At 37.8% G+C, this 21,382-nt stretch overlaps 1 protein-coding gene across 3 annotated transcripts in view; it reads left to right on the forward strand.

Moving 5' to 3' along the window:
• Pnpla8 (patatin like phospholipase domain containing 8) overlaps positions 1-10,893 on the forward strand; it is a 73,434-nt gene extending 62,541 nt beyond the window's left edge. For 2 of the 3 annotated variants that reach the window (XM_059279321.1, XM_059279323.1), the window contains exons 9-10: positions 4,183-4,378; positions 8,276-9,473. In XM_059279321.1, the coding sequence (XP_059135304.1) occupies positions 4,183-4,378; positions 8,276-8,550 (471 nt within the window). In that variant the 3' untranslated portion in view covers positions 8,551-9,473. Of the gene's footprint in view, positions 1-4,182; positions 4,379-8,275; positions 9,474-10,535 lie in introns of those variants that run through there. The other variant, XM_059279322.1, reaches the window with a different exon arrangement.
• Positions 10,894-21,382: the final 10,489 nt, after the last annotated feature.

Genomic DNA, 21,382 nt, shown 5'->3' on the forward strand with positions numbered 1-21,382 from the left:
ACCTGTAACTCCAGTTCCAGGCGGGTCTGATGCCTCTGGTCTCCATGGACACCTGAGTGCACATAGACACATAATTAAAGCCAATAAAATTAGGGCATTTAAAAAAAAACCTAAGAGAAAAGTAGCCATGCCAGCTCAGAAGATACGCAGGAAGATCATAAGTTCAAAGGTAGCCTAGGCTCTGCATACTGAGATTCAGTCTTAAAATAAGTAAAAAACATTTTTGTTTTTTAGGAATAAGACAAAAATGGAAAGCTGACATAGATGTGAGGCATTGGTGTCCATTGATAAGGGGAAAGCCACATTTGTTTTTGTTTTGTTGTTTTGTTTTTTGTGTTTTTTTTTTCCAGTCATGTTTTTATTGGGGACTTCTCATAAGAAGGGGCCATGCTGGTTCTCTGAGGTTTGTGACATTGACACCCATTGTATCTTCATTTCCCATTTATTTTATGTGTCTGTGAGACATGTGTCTGAAATAGAAATGTATACCATTTCATGTATAGCAGGAAATATATTCTGGTGATATATTTGTGTATTTTGCAATTTATGCTGAATGATTTGTTGTGTCACCAAAACAAATCTCTCTCCATTTTCAATTACCATTTACATTTCCTGTTAAGATTTTTATACTAGCCTCATCATCTAATGAATTAAATTTGTATTTATTTCACTTCAGTAAGGGCAAATTTCCTACTATAAGCAATTTAACTGAAAAAATTTGCAGAAATTGAATTCTGGCTTCATTCATTTTAATGGTACTAGCCATGCAAAGCAAACATCCACCCAACTTGGTGTTTTTTACTTGTCATTAAAATGACTTTAAAGTATTGTAAAATTTCTAAAAGGTAATAGTATTGTTTCAGTGAGGAATTATAGCTTTTGAATATTACTATATGTACCATAAATACTTTTAGAAAATCTTAGTGTGATGTATGTGTATATATTTTATATATTATATTATATATATACATATACACAGAGCTACACACACACACACACACACACACACACACACACACACACACACACACGAAGCCTTAAAGATATAGAAAGCCACATTTGTGATATCTGAGAAAACAGCATTTTCAGAAGGTGAGGTTACACTGGGAATTTAAACCATGAATATTTTTCTTAGAGCATAATGGAAACATCTTTAGATGTGTAGAGGAAGAGGATTGTTATTAGTAGCAAGAAAAAACAGAGAACTTGGTGCCTTTATGGCAAGGATGGTGCACTGAAGTTTAGCTACATGTAAAGAACCTACAGATTCTTTGAGGAAAATTCTTTTCTTAATAGCCAAAGTAATTATTCCAACTATAATGATCTGTTACTCCAGGTAAAGGCTCAGTTCATTCCCAGAACTATCATCACTGTAAGCTTTTTGATCTGGTATGGAATATATAGATGGTTATTTAGGCTTTTCACAATTGAGCTGAAATAATATCCTTGGTAATATAGAAAACCCCCCCACACACACACACATACACTTTCTCTTGTGCAGGGGTTCAAACCAAAGGGTTAATCATGCTAGTTAAGTGCTCTCACATCTTTAATTTATATTTTGATTTAGTTTAGGATTTTGCTATTTGTTTATTCTCTGCTACTGCTACTTTGAGTTTAGGAATAATAAGCATTTAGCTGTATTACTAAGAAACACACTGAAAATTCAGACTGTTGACTCCGTAAACAAAGTGAGCATGATACCCAGAGTGGGCACCAGCTGTCCTTTCCTAGTTCTGTTCTCAATACAAATGCCCTCTTCCTGGACTCAGCCGAGAAGAGAGATGTCAGTGATCTTAGGACAGCTGCAGTCATCCAAGTGGCAAACAGGGTGAAGTGTTTTCTCTTTTATCCCAGATTTGGACCTTTCATAGACCAGTGTTCTTTCGTTTCAGTTTCAGAGACTGTCAGTATTCAGCACCATGGAAAGAGCCATGGCATGAAATGGTCACACCTATTGATAAGAAATATATCCTGTTGTTATTTTGTTTAATAGAGGGGCTTGCTGTGTAGCCCTGCTGTCCTGGTATTACCTGTGTGGCTGAGATTGCATTTAAACTCACAGCAATTCTCCTTCCTCAGTCTCCAGAGAGCTGGGCTAACAGATGTATACCACCATGCCCAACAAGAGATGTCTTTTAAAAGAATGTTGTCTAATGAAAGTCACAGCATAAAAACATACACCATAGTCTTTCAAAGACATGTAGTGAAGACAGTGGTGGTCAGCAATTCAGAGATGGAAATTAGACCATAAAGTGAGAACTAACAGCCCATACTAAAAAGGTAGAATGGAATAAGCAATGAAAAGATGTAACCAGACTGCTTTTCTCAGAATGTGATGACCTTACGTTTCCCTGTAGTCTCAAAAATATTATAAAACTTCATATGAGTGATCATTAATATTTTATATATCTGCCTTCTAGTGTGAGCACATGCTAAATATTATTTGAGGAAGTTAGGTCAGGGAGAGAGAGGGGGGAGGGGAAGGGAGGGAGGGAGGGAGGGAAGGAGAATGAAAATAAAATAGAACATATGGCTTTTATCTCTGATAAAGACACAAGGCAGTTCAAAGAAAGGATAGTCCTTTTGTGGGACAGGCTATGCATGTGTGTATAGTGCATGTAAGTAGTTTGTGTGAATACCAGAGGTTGATATTAGGTGTCTTTGCTCTCAACCTTGTTTGTTGAGACAAAGTCTCTCACTGAACCCAGAGTTTACCAGTTGACTGGACTGACTGGTCAGTAGGCTCTATGGATGTGCCTGTCTCTACCCTCCAGTGCTGAGGTTACAGACACAACATTTGCCACCAAACCTGGCTTTTACTAAGTGCTTGCTATCTGAACTCAGGTCTTCTTGCTTGTATAGCAGGCACTTTACCCAGGAAAGCATCTCTGCAGCCCAAGGATACTCTTCTCAACAAATTGCTTTGAAGTAGTCACTATTGTTGCCCCCACCTTTTCTCCCACAGACACACACCAAAAACCTTGACATAAACCAAGAGTCACTGTCCATCCACAGAAAAATCACTGGTACACTGGACTTCATCAAAATTAGAAACTTTTGCTTTACAGAAGTAGTCTCAGAAACTCAGAAGATAGTGACTAACAGGAAAAAAGTAGACCACTAAAATACAAATCATACATCTACAATGGAATACATATGAAAACCATATAGGAAAAAGCCTACACAGTTATTTAAAATATCTGTAGTCAGATGTATGTCCCTAGATTTTAATATCAGTATCAATATAGTAATGAAATGTGTTTAAATATTATTGTGTGATTCATTCTATTATAGTTTGGCCATAGTTTTAAATACTTTTTTATTTTTATATTATTCTATCAACATATTTTACATTACTTTTTGAATTCTTCAAAATCATGTTGATACTGAAAAACACTTAGAAGAGTGGTTCTCAACTTTCCTAATGATATAACCCTTTAATATAGTTCCTCATGTTGTGATGATCCCCAACCATAAAATTATTTTCATTGCTGTTTCATAACTGTAATTTTGCTACTGTTATGAATCATCATGTAAATATTTGTGTTTTCCAGTGATCTTAGGTGACTCTCGTGAAAGGATTGTTCTACCCCCAAAGGGGTCACAGCCATGGTTGAGAACCACTGACTTAAAAGTTCAAACTTTTTCCTGCTTTTTTCAGTTTATAGCTATACTGTGGATATGATACTTTAAAATTATTTTGTTTAAATTTCAATTAATTTTATGTTGAACTTGTGGGAGATTGTTTTGTTATTATTAACTACTAACTATTCTAATGTGTCTTTAAAAATTGTATAGTTCAGGGGCCAGCAAGATGGTTCAGTGGGTAGAAGTGTTTGCTACAAAATCTGGTGACCTGGGTTCAGTCTCCAGGACCCATATGGCAGAGGTTTTTCTCTGACCTCCATGTGTGTGAACACACAATCAATAAATAAATACACATGAAAGTGTTTTTAGGTTTTTCAGTTCATCTCAGTATTTTTAAACAGCATATACAAAGCAATCCAAAAATGTTATTGAAAATAGGAAACTAAAATTTATCATCTTAGATGGTGGATTTTGCAGTTGTAGTATATGAATAAATCATTTGAAGGGACTCTTGTAAATTGCTCACTACACTGTTAGCTTTTCCCTGTAGTAAGTACTGAACTGACTGATCTTGTGACTTTTGTTTTACAGGATGGAGGTTTGCTTCTGAATAACCCTTCAGCCCTGGCCATGCATGAGTGTAAATGTATCTGGCCTGATGTACCATTAGAGTGTATAGTATCCCTGGGCACCGGACGGTACGAGAGTGATGTGAGAAATACATCAACGTACACAAGCCTGAAGACCAAGCTCTCTAATGTTATCAGCAGTGCTACAGATACAGAGGGTTAGTGTCTTAGGGTTTCTATTGCTGTGAAGAGACACCATGACCATGGCAACTCTTACAGAGGAAAGCATTTAATTGGGATGGCTTACAGTTTCAGAGATTTAGTCCATTATCATCATGGCAGCATGAAGGCATGCATGGTGCTGGAGAAGGAGCTGGGAGTTCTATATCTTGATCTGCAAGCAACAGGAAGTGAATTGTGTGACATGCTGGGCATAGCTTGAGCATAGGAGACCCCAAAGCCTGCCCCCACAGTGACAAACCTCCTCCAGCATGGCCATACCTGCTCCAACAAAGTTATACCTCCTAATAGTGCCACTCCCTGTGAGCTTATGGGATTCAATTACATTCAAACTACTACAGTTAGTTTTTCTGTGCTACCTTGAGACACTTCAGTTTACAGTGTTTTGATTTGGGTACATGTGATCTGAACTGTGAAAGAGTGGTTTAGGTCTGTCTTGTGTGCTTAGAAAGCACACGGGAGCTCCTCACCCTTCCCTTGTTCAGTGACCCTAAAGAGACCACTCTCCTGGAAGTTAGTGCCATCTTCTCTTAGAGTTAGAGAACTATCTAATGCTGACCTGGACAAAAGCTCAGGTGGAGACTTGCTGGTTAAGAAAAGGAAAAGCAACAAAGGTCAGGTGGGTTTAAATGTTCTCATAATAACCATGAGACAATTGGAGGACTAAGACAATTGGATTCTGAAAAATGTGGAAGTCACCTGGCATTAGAATACATTCTTGTTTCTGCTTTGGTGCCCTTCTAGAATAGTCTTCTTAAAGTGGCCCATTTAAAGTCTATCAAAATATCAGCCATCTTTCCTCTTCTTAAAAGCTTTCTAGGCTTCCTGTCTGTGGAACAAAATCCAAAAGCCGTCTTCCACTAAAACTTACCAGACCGTGTAAGACTGAACCTCTGAATGTGCCTCTTCTTCCCCAAAATATATCTAGCCACTTTAATTCTTACTGCTCTCCATACACTCTAAGAGCTCATGGGCCTCTTGGCTTCTGCTATTGCTGTACTGTCCCTGTAAGGCCCTCTGCCCAGATACATGTGTGGCCTTTGCTTCATTCAGGCCATCTGCTCTCAGGAGACCTTTCCAGACCACTTCTCCAGCTCTTCACCATCTTATTCCAGCCACTTACTTACCCATCTGCTGCTTTTTCTTTCTCCCTCTCCAAGTACTTGTCTTCTTATGGCTATACATTACATATTTATTTATTGCACATCTCTCTGTGCCAGTAGAATATAAGGCAAAATGTGGAGGTATAGCTCAGTATTAAGAGTCCTTGTCTGACATTTGTGAGGCCCCGAGATTCATCCTCACCACCTTAAAATTCAAAACTGCTTATCTTGCCTTATCAAGTTTATTGTTGATTCCAGTTCCTAGCACATATTGAGCCTTTGGCAAGTGTCTGTTGAATTTTGAATTTTGAATTTTGAACCTTGAGCTTTATTTATATCTCTTAACCTTACTGCTTTATTTTTAGATCCTAAAATGTGTTATTAATTTCTTAAAGTAGTAGTTAACAGCTCCATGTTTAAGCCAGTCTCTCCGTATCAGGATGTTTTTAGTTAAATCATGAACTTAGTGAGATTCTTCAGCTCTCTGTTAAGGAATTGTATCTTTTAAAAGGTAACCTACAAAAAGCTGGGCGGTGGTGGCGCACGCCTTTAATTCCAGCACTCGGGAGGCAGAGCCAGGCGGATCTCTGTGAGTTCGAGGCCAGCCTGGTCTCCCAAGCGAGTTCCAGGAAAGGCGCAAAGCTACACAGAGAAACCCTGTCTCGGGGGAAAAAAAAAAAAAAAAAAAAGGTAACCTTCAAAAACATGACAAACTGCATTTTTTTCACTCTCTGAAATTTGCTGAATTCATAAGGTATCTTTTTCACTTTGTTCAGTTAAAATTGACAAAAACTGTATGTATAAGGTATAACTTGCTTAAATTCAAGTACATTCTATAACAGTTGCTACAAGATAAATGTTTCCATCTCCTGGTGTGATTAACTCTGATTACCATACTGTTTATTCAAACACTAGCATTTATTCAGCTGCAGGAATTGAAAGTTTATACCCTTTAGCCAATATCTTCCCCATCCTTAAACTCCAGGACAGCTAGCATGTAATACTCTCTTTTTCCTAAGCTTGACTATTTTAGATTCTACATACAAATATCATGCATTATTTGTCTTTATATATCTGGCTTGTTTCAGTAAGTTCATTGTCCTTCCGATTCATCCATGATGTTGCAGCTAAAATCCTACTGCATGTAAAATACATACTGGAATGCATATCCTGACTATTGTTAATACTGCAGTGAACATGGAATGACAAATACCTCTTCAAGATTCTGATTTCATTTCCTTCAAATATATACCCAGAGTGGGATTTCTGGTTCATATAGTAGTTATATTTCTATGTCTGTGTAGCACCTCCATGTTGTTTTGATATTGGTTGTACGAGTTTGCATTCCTACCCTTTTTCCACATCTTCAGCAACTCTTACCTCTTACCTTTTGATAAGAGCCAACCTTATAGTGTGACTTTGTGCTTTTAATTTGCATTTGTGATGATTCAATAAAATTTTCTTATGGTAGGCCATCTGCTCAGACAGTAGTTGGTTTTTTTATTATTCTTTTTTGGGGGGCCACCACCCAGCTCCCAAATAAGTCACACACGGAGGCTTATTCTTACTTATGAATGCCCGGCCTCAGCTTGGCTTAGTTTCTAATCAGCTTTTCTTAACTTTAGATTATCCCATCTACCTTTTGCCTCTGGGCTTTTCCCGTTCTCTTACTTCTGTATCTTACTCTTACTCTATGGCTTGCTGTGTAGCTAGGTGGCAGGTCCCTCAAGTCCTTCTCCTTCTCTAACTGCTAACTTGATCTTTTTCTCCCAGATTTCTCCTTCTGTATATTCTCTCTGCCTGCCAGTCTCACTATCCTTTCTCCTGCCTTGCTATTTCTTTACATCAGGTGTTTTACACAGGCCCAGTAACACAGCTTCACAGAGTTAAACAACTGCAATGTAAACAAAAGTAACACACCTTAAAATAATAATCTACTATAGACAGTCTTTAATGAGCCAGTCTCATACTGCCTAAGTCTATATTTCAGATAGTGGTGAGTTCTTTTGGAAATTTTAGAAGATGTGAAATGTTACCTCATTGTACTTATACTCTAATTAATGATACAAATATAGAGGTTTAATTGTGATAATTAACTTTGAAAACAGATGCAAGAATTACATTGAAACATAAATAATAATTTATTATAAATTGTTATTGAAATACAAAAAACAACAGTTTTATATGGTCCACTCTAAGCAATTATTGATTAAGTGGTAAATATATATATATGACTGATTAAGGGGAGCACAAGACAACCAACATGATTCTGTTTGTCTGACATTCTTTAAAAAGGAGGAGGGTAAGAGATGGCTTGCTGGAGACTCAGAAACCTTTGGAGGTCATAAGAATGCTCATGACTTGTGGTAGTAAAACAAATGTTTATCCATTACCAAACTTTTTTAAATTACACAGTTAAAACTGATTAATTTTAATACACATAAATATATAGCCCAGTGAAGATGGTCTCCAAAAAAAATGAAAAACAAAAGGAAAGTAAGGCATTTTATCAGGGAAAGAGAGTCATCAAGCAAGATCATTAATTGAGGAGAATATATAAAGTATTTGGAAAGTGATTTGCAATTTGTAGATTTGTTCTTATTATGGATTCCTTAAACCTACTGTGAGTTGGGGTATTAAAAGCATGTTCATAATGTGCCTAAAATGAAGATAACTTTAAATGAAGAAAAAAATTAATGGAGCATTCCAAAATAACTTACCTCACACCTTCTTTTCTTATCCACCCTCTCTCCTTTATTTTTGTTTTAACAGAAGTCCATATAATGCTGGATGGTCTGTTACCTCCTGATACATATTTTAGATTCAATCCTGTCATGTGTGAAAACATACCCCTAGATGAAAGTCGAAATGAAAAGCTGGACCAGCTGCAGCTAGAAGGGATGAAGTATATAGAAAGAAATGAACAAAAGATGAAAAAAGTCGCAAAAATATTAAGTCAAGAGAAAACAACTCTTCAAAAGATCAATGATTGGATAAAATTAAAGACTGACATGTACGAAGGCCTTCCATTCTTTTCAAAATTGTGAGAAGGGTATATACGTATATTCTCATAAGTGAAGCCCATCAGAAGACCCACCAAATTTAGTGAGGAACTGTGTGCTTCAACATGAGTTTTCTGTGGGATACTGAATGAATTGTGGGAAATCCTGAAACAGATGATGCTTTGAACAGGTTGCACCTCACAGAAGATATGTTTGGTTACAGAAGTCATATGGGAATTAAGTACTTAAGATGTTCATAACCTTTAGGCATTTTATTACTGTGCTAGTTGGTTTTAGTATCAATTGGTCTTAAATTGTTTGAAGTTTGAAAATTTATTAATATATGTGCCAAACAAGAAATGGGAAGTCTTGTACTTAGTGCTTTGCTTTTAGTTGTCTAAATCATGTGGAATTTTTGTGACCATTGATTTTCTTTTGTGTCAAAAGCTGATTTCTCTTGACATTTACACTACTCAGCATTTCACTAGGTGCACCTGCAATCCATGTGTACCTTTCACTGTAATATCCTTTAAAGAGATGTGAAAATGGGATTTTCTATGTTAAAGTACCTGTGTGTTTGAAATAGGAAAGAACTGGATACAGTTTTCTATTTAAAAAGATCGGTGAATTTCCAGTGAACTAACTTTCCCATTGAGATTTCAAGATAATGTTCACTTTTCTAGAACGAATGCTATCTTATCATTCACTCTTACAGAATCAATTGTTTGATTTTACTGAGAAAATATTCTTATCATTAACAAAAATAAACTATTGAAGTGATCAGCTCTGCAAGGCTAATACCATTTTAAAGTTTTATATTGCTCATAATGATTGCCCAATTCCTTGTAGCATTTATGAAGAAATGTTAGTCTACTTAGATTTACTTCATTAATACCTTTAACTATTTGGGTTTTACCAAAGTCAAAATGTGGTTCTGTTGGCCAAATAAATTCTTCTTTGCTGTATTATTTCCTTTGTAAATCTTTACATTGTGTTGAAATTTCCTATAAAAAATGAAACCAAGGTGTGTACTTACCCACATAAACTAGCACTGACCCTGCTGCCCACACGTGTTGCCATGGTGTTTGCAGTGCTGGCTCACTGAAATGATGAGATGGGTGAGAGCTGGGGAGCGATGGAGGATGGGGTGTTCATCTGCTTTCTGTTGCATGCAGCCTCTGTCGTGACTGTTGGGACAGTGGACAGTTGGTGGGAAGGGGAAAGCCAATTGTCAAGTTTTGTGACTTGTCATTCATACTTTAGGAATAAGATAAATAAGCATCCAGTGATCTCAGAAGATAATTAAAACAATCCTTTTTAGACTGTAAATACAAATAAGCTCTTACACAGCTAGACTGACTAGTGTAAGAAAAATAGAAACTTCTGGAAATCTGCATATTCTGGGAATTCCTTACAATAGGTTTCAAGCCCAAGCTGCTGACTGTGTGGCCCACACAAGTGTGCCTTGTGAGCTTCTCTTGTACTAGCCTGGTGCAGTTCGTGCTGTGCAGCTTCAGACCACTTTGCCTTGGTTGTGCTTTGCTGGTCATTGCCAGGGGTAATCAGTGCCCAGCAAAGTTTCTTTCTTCAGCCACATACCTTGAGTACTACCTTCGCTCTTTGATCCTGACAAAGTCTAGCCATTTGTGGAGTATACAAGTTTTTGTTTGCTCTTATCCCCACTGGTACTGATTATCCAAAGAACTGAGTAATTCCCTGAGAGAACATTCATTCTGTAATGAAAGCAGTACTCTGTGTCCAAAAGCAAGGTACCAGGGCTCAGAAAGGACCACTGCACACTCTTAGAAAAACACCATCATTTTAACTAGAATGTGCTTTCCTGGAATGTAGTAGAATGACTTTAGATCCAGCTTACTGAACTGAATCTGTGATGTTGGATTCATCTGGTGAGGAAATGTACTTATCCCAGTACATATCACCTTAGTCTTCACATATGACCTTAGAGCTTTTTGCAAAAGTAGATTATCTCAGTATTCAGTTTTGTAGACATATCTCATGTCTTTCTTTAGCCATCCTAGGTGCCGTGGTACCATATAGTGGTGCTGTCCTCATGATGACACCTCCCAAAGGACTCACAGATCTGCGGAGAAGGGGCTAGAGGAGATGATGCCTGAGCTTTCCTACCCAGTATGCCAACATTGCAGCCTTTCGGAAGGAGCTGTCTACAGAATGGCCACAAATGCCTACAATGAATTTCTTCTACAGGAAATTGAAGATGTCCTCTGTGTAGTTAGGATGCATAAACCATTTGCATGGAAAATTCCACTTTGGTTCTATCCCAACAAATTCTTTTCACATTCATTGCACTGTGTTCTTTTTTGTTGTTGTTTCTTGCCAAGTTTAAATACAACAGAACTGTTCACTTAATTTGACTTTGAAGCAAATCTATGGCAATTACTCTTTCATGACTAGGAAATAGGAAGCGCATTAAAAAAGAGTTTGTTCTGTTCCTGGCAGGAGCTATCTACCATTCAAAAAGGCTTCACAGACTACAGATGCCCCTGGACTAGACTGTTTGCATGTGTTGGTCCACCAGTTTGATAAATGTGCCTCTCAGAAGTTACACTGATTACTTTGTTCCTTATAACTTGTATTCAACTGATGTGAATAGATCCAAACTCATCACACCCCACAGATACACATTACTAGTTTGGTTAATTAGTTCGTTAAAAATAAAATATTGGACCAATGAGATGGCCCAATGGATAAAGGCACCTGCCCCCAAGCCTGATAGTCTAAGTTGAATACTCAGAATACAATTTGACCCCTGATCACCAGACAGAATGCATGTATATGCATACACACAGACAGAATGCAAACGTGCCTGTGCATACACACACAGTAAAAAATAGAAGAGTAAGCTAGGTGTGATGGTGCAGATCTGTAACCACAACAGCTGGAAAGCAGAGGCAGGATAATCGGGACTTCTCAAGGCCAGCTTGGGCTACATGGTGAGTCCAAAACCAATCTGGGCTTTTCGAGGCTCCACCTCAGGGGGGCAGGGGATGTAAAATATTGACTGATGTTGATTTTCTTTATATAAATATATATATATGTACATATATATATATGAAAAACTATTACATCTTATTCTTTGCTTTTAGGCACTACATACTGTGAGGCGTGACAGTTAATACTGTCCAATTGACAGAATCTAGAGTCACATAGGTAATTCTGCGAGCATGCCTGTGAGGGATTATCTAGACTAGGTTACTCAAGATGGTAAAACCCACAACTGTGATAGCACCATCCTGTAGTCTGGCATCCCAGACTGAAGAAAAAGAAAAGAAGCTGAACACTAGCTTTCATCACTGCTTTCTGGCTGCAGATTCTGCTTTCTGGCTGCAGATGCAATGTGAGCAGCTGCCTCATGCTCCTGTCCCAGTGCCTTCCTGGGCCATCCATAATAGAAAACATTCAAGATGTGAGCCTAAATAAACTCTTCCTTAAATTACCTTTCTCAAATATTTTGTTGCAACAAGAAGACAGGACAGTAATATGGATAGATTTTAAAGATTACATTCTGATTTAACGTAAAAAGGTTAAGTTGTCAAAAATGGATGATAGTCTAATAACTGACATTTACAAGTCTTCATAAGAACCTTATAAGTATTATCACTGTTCTTAATTTGTAATATCACTGAGATGAAGATAGGACAAATTGGTTTTTGCCTGTTTTCTCAATGCCATTGGGAAGTTAAACCCATAGTATGATTATGTCTATAATCCTTCCAAATTTAAATACTGTATCTAGGATTAAAAGTATTGTCATATCCTTTCAGATACTATAATATCTACACAATTAAATACTTGATTTAATGTACTTTTCAGTGATCAAAGTAAAAATGTTATCTATTTCACAGAAGAATAAAACAGTTAACAAAGGCTGAAGTGATGACTTAGCAGTTAAGAACACATACTGCTCTTCCAGAGGACCTGAGTTCAATTCTTAGCACCCACATCAGGACGCTTACAACTTACAACCACCAGTAACTCCAGCTCCAGGGAGATCTCATACCTCTGGCCTCTTCAGCAACCTGCACTCATAAGCACACACACAAACACACATATACAAAATAAATATAAATAAATAAAATCTTTGCTAGAAATGATGGGGAATACCTTTAATCCGAGCACCAGGAGACAGTGGCAGGTAGATATGAGTTCTAGGTCATTCTGGTCTACAGAGTGAGTTCTAGGACAGCCAGGGCTACATAATAGAGCCCGTTTCAAAGCAAGACAACACAATAAAATCTTCAAAAAAATAACAGTCACCAAGTACTCTTTCTTGTAGCACATACTACTGCTATGTTTGTGAAAGACAAAGTGATTGACAGTAATCCAAAAGTCCATCCAGTTATCTGGAAGAAAGAACAGGCAAATCATATTAATCATATCACATTGAATGCTTATTTGGAGGTAGGCCTAACTATGGAAGGAAGGGAGGGAGGGAGAGAGGGAAAGCCGTATCTTGACAAACTAGAGAAACTAAGAAAAAAGTGAAAGTGATCAAATATTCTTGGTTTTCATGTATAATACCTTGTTAAGCAAAGGTTTTACTTTTCTCTTTTGTACTATTGAGTCATCTCAATCCTGGAAGAGTGTATTCTAGGGTAACAACCATTTTGCTTTTCTGTTGGTGGTAGCATATGACCACTCGAAGGAATTCTTAATAATCTCTCAAGTTGACAAAGTAAAAACCAGTGAAGTTTACATCTCTCTCTGCCTTTCAGATTAGTCTTAATGAGCTTTTTCTTTTATAATGCTTGTAGAACTAAGTCATTTAGAACTAACTTGTACTCTCAGTCATTGAAATTACATTCTGGTACATCACAGTTGCTGTTACTTTGCTGGTTTTGAATGACCACGTTTGATAAAAGGATACAGTTAACCCTCACACATCTAAACATGCCGTATGTATCCCTTGCCATGCTTGATTATGTGGAAAATGCTCAGTGCTTAACACTCAAAGCTAGAAGCAATGGAACATTAGACCACATTAGTTTGGTTTATCTGTAGATAGACTATAATGAATAATTACATGCTTCAAGTGTTCTGGTGAAGTTTAGATAGTATAGATTGACAGTAGTAGTCTCATTTTTTTTATTGGTTTTTTGAGACAGGGTTTCTCTCTGTAGTTTTGGTGGTGCCTGTCCTGTATCTCGCTCTGTAGACCAGGCTGGCCTTGAACTCACAGAGATCCGCCTGGCTCTGCCTCCTGAGTGCTGGGATTAAAGGCGTGTGCCACCACTGCCCAGCGGGATTCTCATTTTTTAGCTCGTAAAATTTTGACACCCTGATCTTCAGAATAGCATTCCATGTGCCTGTGATAGCACATGGAAAATTGCTGTATCCAACTCCACATGACCATTATCATCTCAATAAGAAGAGTGTTCAGTGTAACCTTCTTTTGAGTAATTTTCACAACCAGAAGATTGCTTGGGAAAAAATCTGAATACCCAAAACTACAAAAACAGAAATGTTATGAAAAAATTTATGAAATTTATTATTTTGATTTTGAAACATGATGCTAAAACTTTTATTTACTTATCTGTAGCTCACTAGGTTACTTTCTACTACACAAAGCCGCTCGAGAATATTTTGCCCTTCTGGACTCTGTTCTCATGTCTAGAGTCTGTCATACACTCTTCTCCTACATAAATACACATACATAAAATTTGGAAGTGAGGATCTGCTAATGAGAGAGAATGTGGTGTTTACCTTTCTGAGCCTGGGTCACCAAAAGTGGAATTCTTACTAAGCAGTAAATAACTAAAACAGTTATTATTATCTTATTACATGTTTCCAATTCAGTTTGCCACAGGCTTTTTGGAAGTACCTCACACTTCAGCACTGCTGCGTGTGTTCTGGACTTTCATCTTTTCCTTAAACTGGACTGAACCAAATCATCTGCCTTGCATCATTATGGAAAGCTGAACCAATCAAAATACTTTTAAAAGTACCTTCTGAAAGTGAAGCTTGTCCCCTGTGCTGGGATCCCTTCCCTCTCTAGACAGTGTCACAGATTATAGGACTGTCATGTCCTTTCACTTGGTGCCTGAAGAAAATCTCCTTCACACATATGCTTGTCTTGTATCTCAACAGGGACTCTTGGTAGAGCCCCTTGGGCACAGAACAAAAGGTTCCTTTTATCTGAAGGCTGGGCTTTGTTCTCTTTCTGAGCATATCTACTCATTCTAAAATATCTGCAGGCATGCTTCCTCATGTTATTCTAACTATTGTTTGGCCTTGACAAGGCCAGCAGTTATTCCACAAAGAACTTGTGCAACATACAGCACTAAAAAGGCCAAAGTCATTGGCCTCCCAGCTCAGGGCCTCTCCACTGCTTTCCAAATAATAAGGATGGGTGGAAGCTGGCGGGAAGAGTGGATGCAATTAGTAAGTATTGATCACAGTGGAAATTTGCACTTTTTGTATTTCTTTTACATTTAACACATTTACTTTGTGTGTGTGTGTGTGTGTGTGTGTGTGTGTGTGTGTGTGTGTACAACTTGCTGAAGTTGGTTCGTTCTTTCCACCATGTGGGTCCCAGAAACGGAACTCAGTATATCAAGCTTAGCAATAGGCACCTTTACCAACTGAGTCATCCCACCAATCCAAAAGGTGTATTTCTGTGGGACTTGCTTTTATTTTTGTAAATTGGAAATTCTTGGTCATCTAAATGATATTTTTTGTCATCTCTATTATGAACTTGTCTGTATGTTGTTTCAGTATGTCAATGAACATATTCTTTAATGAATATACAGGGTGAAAAAGAATGCAGTGAGCAATGTATTTTACATTGTAAAAATATACAGATACAGCCAGGTGTGGTGGTTCACGCCTTTAATCCTAGCACTGGGGAGGCAGAGGCAGGCAGATCTCGAGTTCAAAGCTAACCTGGTCTACAGAGTGAGTTCCAGGACAGCCAGTGCTACATAGAGAAACCCTGTCTTGAAAAAACAACAAACAAAAACCAAAAAAAGACACAAACACAAAAGGGTAGAATAAAGCAGATTTTATAACTATATAGTTTTTCAGTTTCGTATCTATTTTTTATTTGTATATTTTTTTATTTGTATCTGGTCATAGCACATAGAAAGTTATTAGTTTTATATTCACATGAAGGGCTTCCGCATATCGATAAATGGAATGCAGTGCATAAGTTAGCAACAGACATAAGAAGAATCTTAATAGATGCAAAAAAAAAGTCCTTTGATAAAATTCAGTGTCCTTTCATGATAAAATCCCTAAAAAAAAAAAAAAAAAAAAAAAAAAAACAAGGCATAGGAGAAACATACCTTAACATAATAAAGGCTGTATGGCAAACCTGTAGGTCTCATTAAATGGGAAAGGTAGAAAGCATTTCCTCTAACTTCGGGAACAATACACATGCATACTCTTTTCACACTCTGAATTTTCAAAGCAGTAAATCAAGTGAGAGAGAGAGAAAATGAGTAAAAACAGGGAAGAGAGAATTCAAATTATTTCCATTTGCAGATGATGTAATTTCATACTTTAAAGACCCTAAGGACTTAGTCAGAAAACTCAAGTTTGATACACATTTTTAGAAAAATAGCAAAATTTTTAAAAAATCCACATATAAAAATCAATAGTTTTCCAATAATCATAAAAATCAATAGTTTTCCAATAATCCAATAATGAAGTTGCCAAGAAAACAATCAGAAAAAAATCTATTAACAATAGATTTCAAATTTTTTTCTATAATAAACCAAATAGGAAAAAGAAAACTCTACAATGTAAGTCACTGAGGAAAGATTGAAGATAGACCCAGAAAATAGACCTCCCATGCTCATGGATTGTGTATATAGTGTATATATATTGTGTACATAGTATATAGTGTAGCTCTGGCTGTGGTATCAAAAGCAACCTGCAGGTGCAAACACGGTCCCTATCAAGATTCCAAAGACATTAGTCACGGAATTAGAAGAAATGATCCTGTCATTCATGTGAATCACAAAGCCTGTCCTTTAGCTTTAACCGAGGTCTTTCATTTTACCCTTTGGGTTCTAGATCCTTAATTCCTGTGCTTCTCTTCAGTTCCACTCCTTTTTACTAAACCCTCTAACCCCTGCCCCATCCAATCTTTTTCCTTCCTATCTGCTCCCTATCTTGAAGCAGGAAGCCCCGAATTCTCCAGTAGCCCGGAGTTCTTCTTTTATTAGCATGCGCTGGATCACACAAGAGAAAGGGTGTTGTTTAATGTTTGAAACTCTTTACCATGGCCTCCAGGCCTGTCTCTGGCTTTGTGTGTCTCTCCAAACCTCACCTCTTGCCTCTTCTTGCTTTCTTCATTACATTCTCGGACTCTGATTCTTTCTGTTGCTTCAAGGACCCAAACCCTCCTGTCCTCTACAGAACGCTGGGGAATTTTGTCGTTGGTATTGTTCATAACAGCCTGTTCTCAGCCTCATTCATTCAGCATGAAACCCTTGGTGAAATGTCCTTCACCACCAGCCTTAGAGTCATTAGTTTGGCTTCACATTTTAAAAAGCTTCTTGAGGATGAGCTTTTTCCTGGTTGTGTTTTATTTATTTGTTTGGTGCCATTCCCGTTGCCGAACTTAAAGATCTCTGAGATCAGGAATTCCTCCTCTCTTCCCTCATACTGCTGTGTCTCCCCCATATCATCTGATATACAACAGATAACAAACATGTTGGCTCTTAATGCACTGTAGGAATAAATGTGCCTGACTCAAATCTCAACTGAAGCTTCTTACTATATGACCCTAAGCATGTTGATTAACCTCTCTAAGCCTCCTCAGGACCCCCATTCAACAAATGTTGAACTCTTTTCTGTAGTAATATTCCAAATACACAAACTATTAAGTTCTATACAAAATTGTTTCATTAACATAACAGGTAATTACCCATTGATATTTAAAATTTGATAATTAAAAAAATATTGGATCTTTGGTAACAAATACTTTCTACTTTGTGTATTAATAAAGAAACATTTTAAACATTTTTTATAAAATAAAAATATATTCTCACATGTCTAACTTGATATTCACTAAAAACTAATTTTTATTAGTTCAAATACTCAATGTTTTGTATATGCTATGATGGTATTTAAGATACTGTTAATTAACTAATATCAAAACTGGAAATTTTTGAGACATTTGGATACTATGATAAAAAAAATTCAGTATTCTTAGCCAAAATTAAGATAGCATTAGTCATTTTTTAAGAACATTTTATTGTTTCAATTAATCTGGCTTCCCATCCTGTTGCCTACTCATGAAAAAAACAACTAGGGCTAGATACATCTATGTATAAATCATTTCTAAACTCAAATTACTCATACCCAGAAGTAACCTTAATATCTGTATAGTGAGTTTTGCTATCTCAATGTACCTGTAACATTTGGAAAGAGATTCATTTCTGTTATAAATGGGAGCTTGAAGAAAGAAGACAACTAGAGACCCCTATGTCCAGAAATTTAAAATTGAAGACCGGGACTCGAGGTCAACGTTAAAGTTTAGAATTCTTAGACACTTTGAAGTTCTGTGATAGAATGTGTCTGGAGAGATAGAATCAGCCCATGACCCCAGCCGTGACTTGGTTCTTGAACCTTCAGGGTCCTCGAATATATAAAGTGAAATACCTGAACCTGTATGCACAAGGACAGTCCCCACCTTTGCAGACATTGCCACACTCCTGCACCAGGCTCCAGGTGTGAACACCAGCAGAACTGTCATTGCAAGCAAAAAGAGATTTGAAGATCCTGGTGGAATTCTTCAATCCTAGGACTCAGGTGTGGACTAGAAAGAGGTGTGGAATTAGCTCAAAAGGAACCAGAACAGGGCCTTCAAAAGCATGGTACTGGCTTGATCCTCTGGACATTATACACTCTAAAATACTGAAAGACTATACCCATTAAGATAGCTATAAAATGCTGAAAGACAGTATACTCATTAAGATGGCTATGTTCTAAAAATATAAATAAGTGAATAAATAAATGAGTTTAAATGGAGGTACTCTCCAGCATCAGATAATGTTGCTCCCAGAAGCCATAATTCTTTAACAAACAAACAAACAAAAAATCCCCAGAGGCATGTATAAGATATTTCCATATGACGCAAGGCCATATAGTCCCATAGATCCTCAAAACAACACAAGGCATTGCTATTTTTCTTGGTTGCCCACTAGACCTTATCGATAAAAATACCTCATAGTTTGACTGCAGTACACAAATCTCACTGGAACTGAACTGGAAACCTCCTTGCTGGCTAACATTTATAGTATCAGGAGGTGCCATACAAACTACTGGAGGAGAAAAGTCACCAATGATCATACCCAGCTGTGGACCTACGTGGCAATAAATACCCACTTGTGCATTAGTAGCATGATTGTTATGGGGACAACCAACTGCTTTCTGATTAGAGTTGAGGCTTGTTCCTTAGAAGGAATTCATGCCTGGTACTATAAATCTGGTCAAAGCCCGATGGATGAGGAGGTCACAGGCCATAGTGAGTAGTTTGCTACAGTTATTTTGATAAATGGACATACTCTCAAATACTTTCTAAGTACTTATATCCATAAAATAATGCTGCTTTTTTGCAGTGTGCAGGGATTAATATTAATGCAGAGACTCATAACTGGTCAAAGACTAAATGACTATTGAGTGCTTAGTCCTGACAAGAACATCTATATCACCACTTCCAAGGGTCAGGGAACATCTTGGAAGAGAGGGCAAAAAGAATATAAAAGCTGGAGAATGGGGAGGAATGCTCTGAAATGCTGCTGTCCTTTGGGTAGGACATGGCCATTGCAATAAGCTCACAGCAGCTGTCATTACCTGCACAAGATCTGGCACATGACCATTCCATCACAGATAGGGAAGATGTTCATGTGGCCCCACCCTTGTTTAAGGAGAGTCATTTTCCTCAGTGGTTGCCCAAACTCCAATAAATGACCCCCACACCTGTGCTTATCCAAGCATTCCTAATTAAACACACAGTAGGTCACAAAAAGGACATGGAAGCAGAGGGAGACTAGTTGGAAAGAAGGGGTTGAGCAAGAGATGGGGGAGACAAGCGAAAGTAATGTGTAAATCTGTTCAAAATGTGCCCTATAAAATTGTATTAAACTGACAACAACCCTCATATTGTATACGTGTATAAAATTGTCAAAAATATGTGAAGACATATTGGTAAAGATGTGGAGAATGTGTCATCATTGGGCACAGCTGGGAGAAATAAAAAGCATTGTATCCACTGTGGAAAACAGTACAATTAGTCAGAAATTTTTAAATATTGTATGACTAGCAAATGTCATTCTGTGTATGCAACTAAAAGTATTTAAAATAGGATCTCAAAGTATTCATATACCCATGTTCATAGGATTATGAATGCCAAGAAGTAGACACGACAAAGTGTCTGTCAACAGATGAACAAAGTGCGATTTATGTATATAATAGAGTATTCTGCCTTAAGGAAGGAAAGCCTGACACATGCTACACTCTGTATAAACCTTTAGTACAGTAGACTAGTCATAAAAATACTGTATTGTTTTATTTATGTGAAATACTTACAGCAGGCAGATTCATAGACACAGCAAGGGCAGTAGTGGTTATCAGAGCCTGAAGGGAGAGGACACTGGTGAAGATGTATAGTGGATATAAAGCTTCAGCTTTGTAAGATAATCAGTTCTGGAGACACATGGTAGCAATGGTCCCACAACATGATACTGCTGAACGGCACACTGAAAATGGTTAAGATGCTAAGTTTCATGTTGTATATTAAAACAGCTTGAGTGGAAGTTTAAATCAAGGTTTAAAAGGAAGTTACAAACAGAAGCATGTATGTCAATGTATACTAATCTAGGACCCCTTTTCTTCTTACAATGAAGCAAAACAGCCAAAGATTAGAAATCTGGTGAATCAACCATTCATTTAGACCTCAGTGTTGTGCACAGGAGTACTTTCTTTCCTCTAGGGTGAATTCACCTTCATTGTACCTGTCACTTGTGCCCCTGAAGCCAGCAGTAGAAGGTGCACATTGAGTGACTTTCAACTTGTCTGTTTTCCCTGAAAGGCAGTTTCCTGTTCTTGATGACCCTATCTGCGATGGCTGGTTGCACATTGACCTTGACTAGTCTTAAATCTATTCTGCTGAACTGCCGTGCATTCCTGTAGATAGAAGCCTTGGGAACTTGGAAACAGATGGAGGCACTGGCTATAGGAGCATGCTTATTGCTGTTGAAAATGTCCTTCTTTCCAACTCGGTTCCTTGGTCCTGAGGGGTATGGGGACATTGAGCCAACATGAAGATAATAGTGACTCACAGGTTCCCGGAAAAGAAATTCATATATGGCAGCCACTATGGGTCACGCTTTCCTCCACTTGCTTGCATATCACCTCCTTCAGATAGGTGTCAGGGCACTGTGTTGCTAAGCAACAGGCAAGAAATGGGTTTCAAATTTCTGGCTTCATCTGACATGTGCCCAAACAGCATCAGGCTAGCACACAGAAGTCTGTGGTTGGGTAGCAGATGGCAAGGAGAAACATGAGGGAGCAACTGATGTTGTGCATCTGTGGAAACTTTCCACTGCTCACTGGTCATGTGATATGGTACAGCACCTCTGATATTACTTACATATTATGAACATGCGAATGTACACCCCACTATTATCTACAGTGAGGAATCATCACCTACTAGGAATCTCTAAGAGCTGAGCCAGCTGAGACCATGGCTGGCAGCCAAAAGGAGAAAGATGCAGCTCTTGGTGGGACACTTGAGGATGGTCCACATTGTCTGTGGGAGCTAAGTGTGACTGGGTGTGGAAGTGGGCACTGCTGAGGTCAACTTCAGACAAGACACACAGGTCTGCCA

The sequence above is a fragment of the Peromyscus eremicus genome, chromosome 14 (genome assembly GCF_949786415.1).
Source record: "Peromyscus eremicus chromosome 14, PerEre_H2_v1, whole genome shotgun sequence".
NCBI lineage: Eukaryota > Metazoa > Chordata > Mammalia > Rodentia > Cricetidae > Peromyscus > Peromyscus eremicus.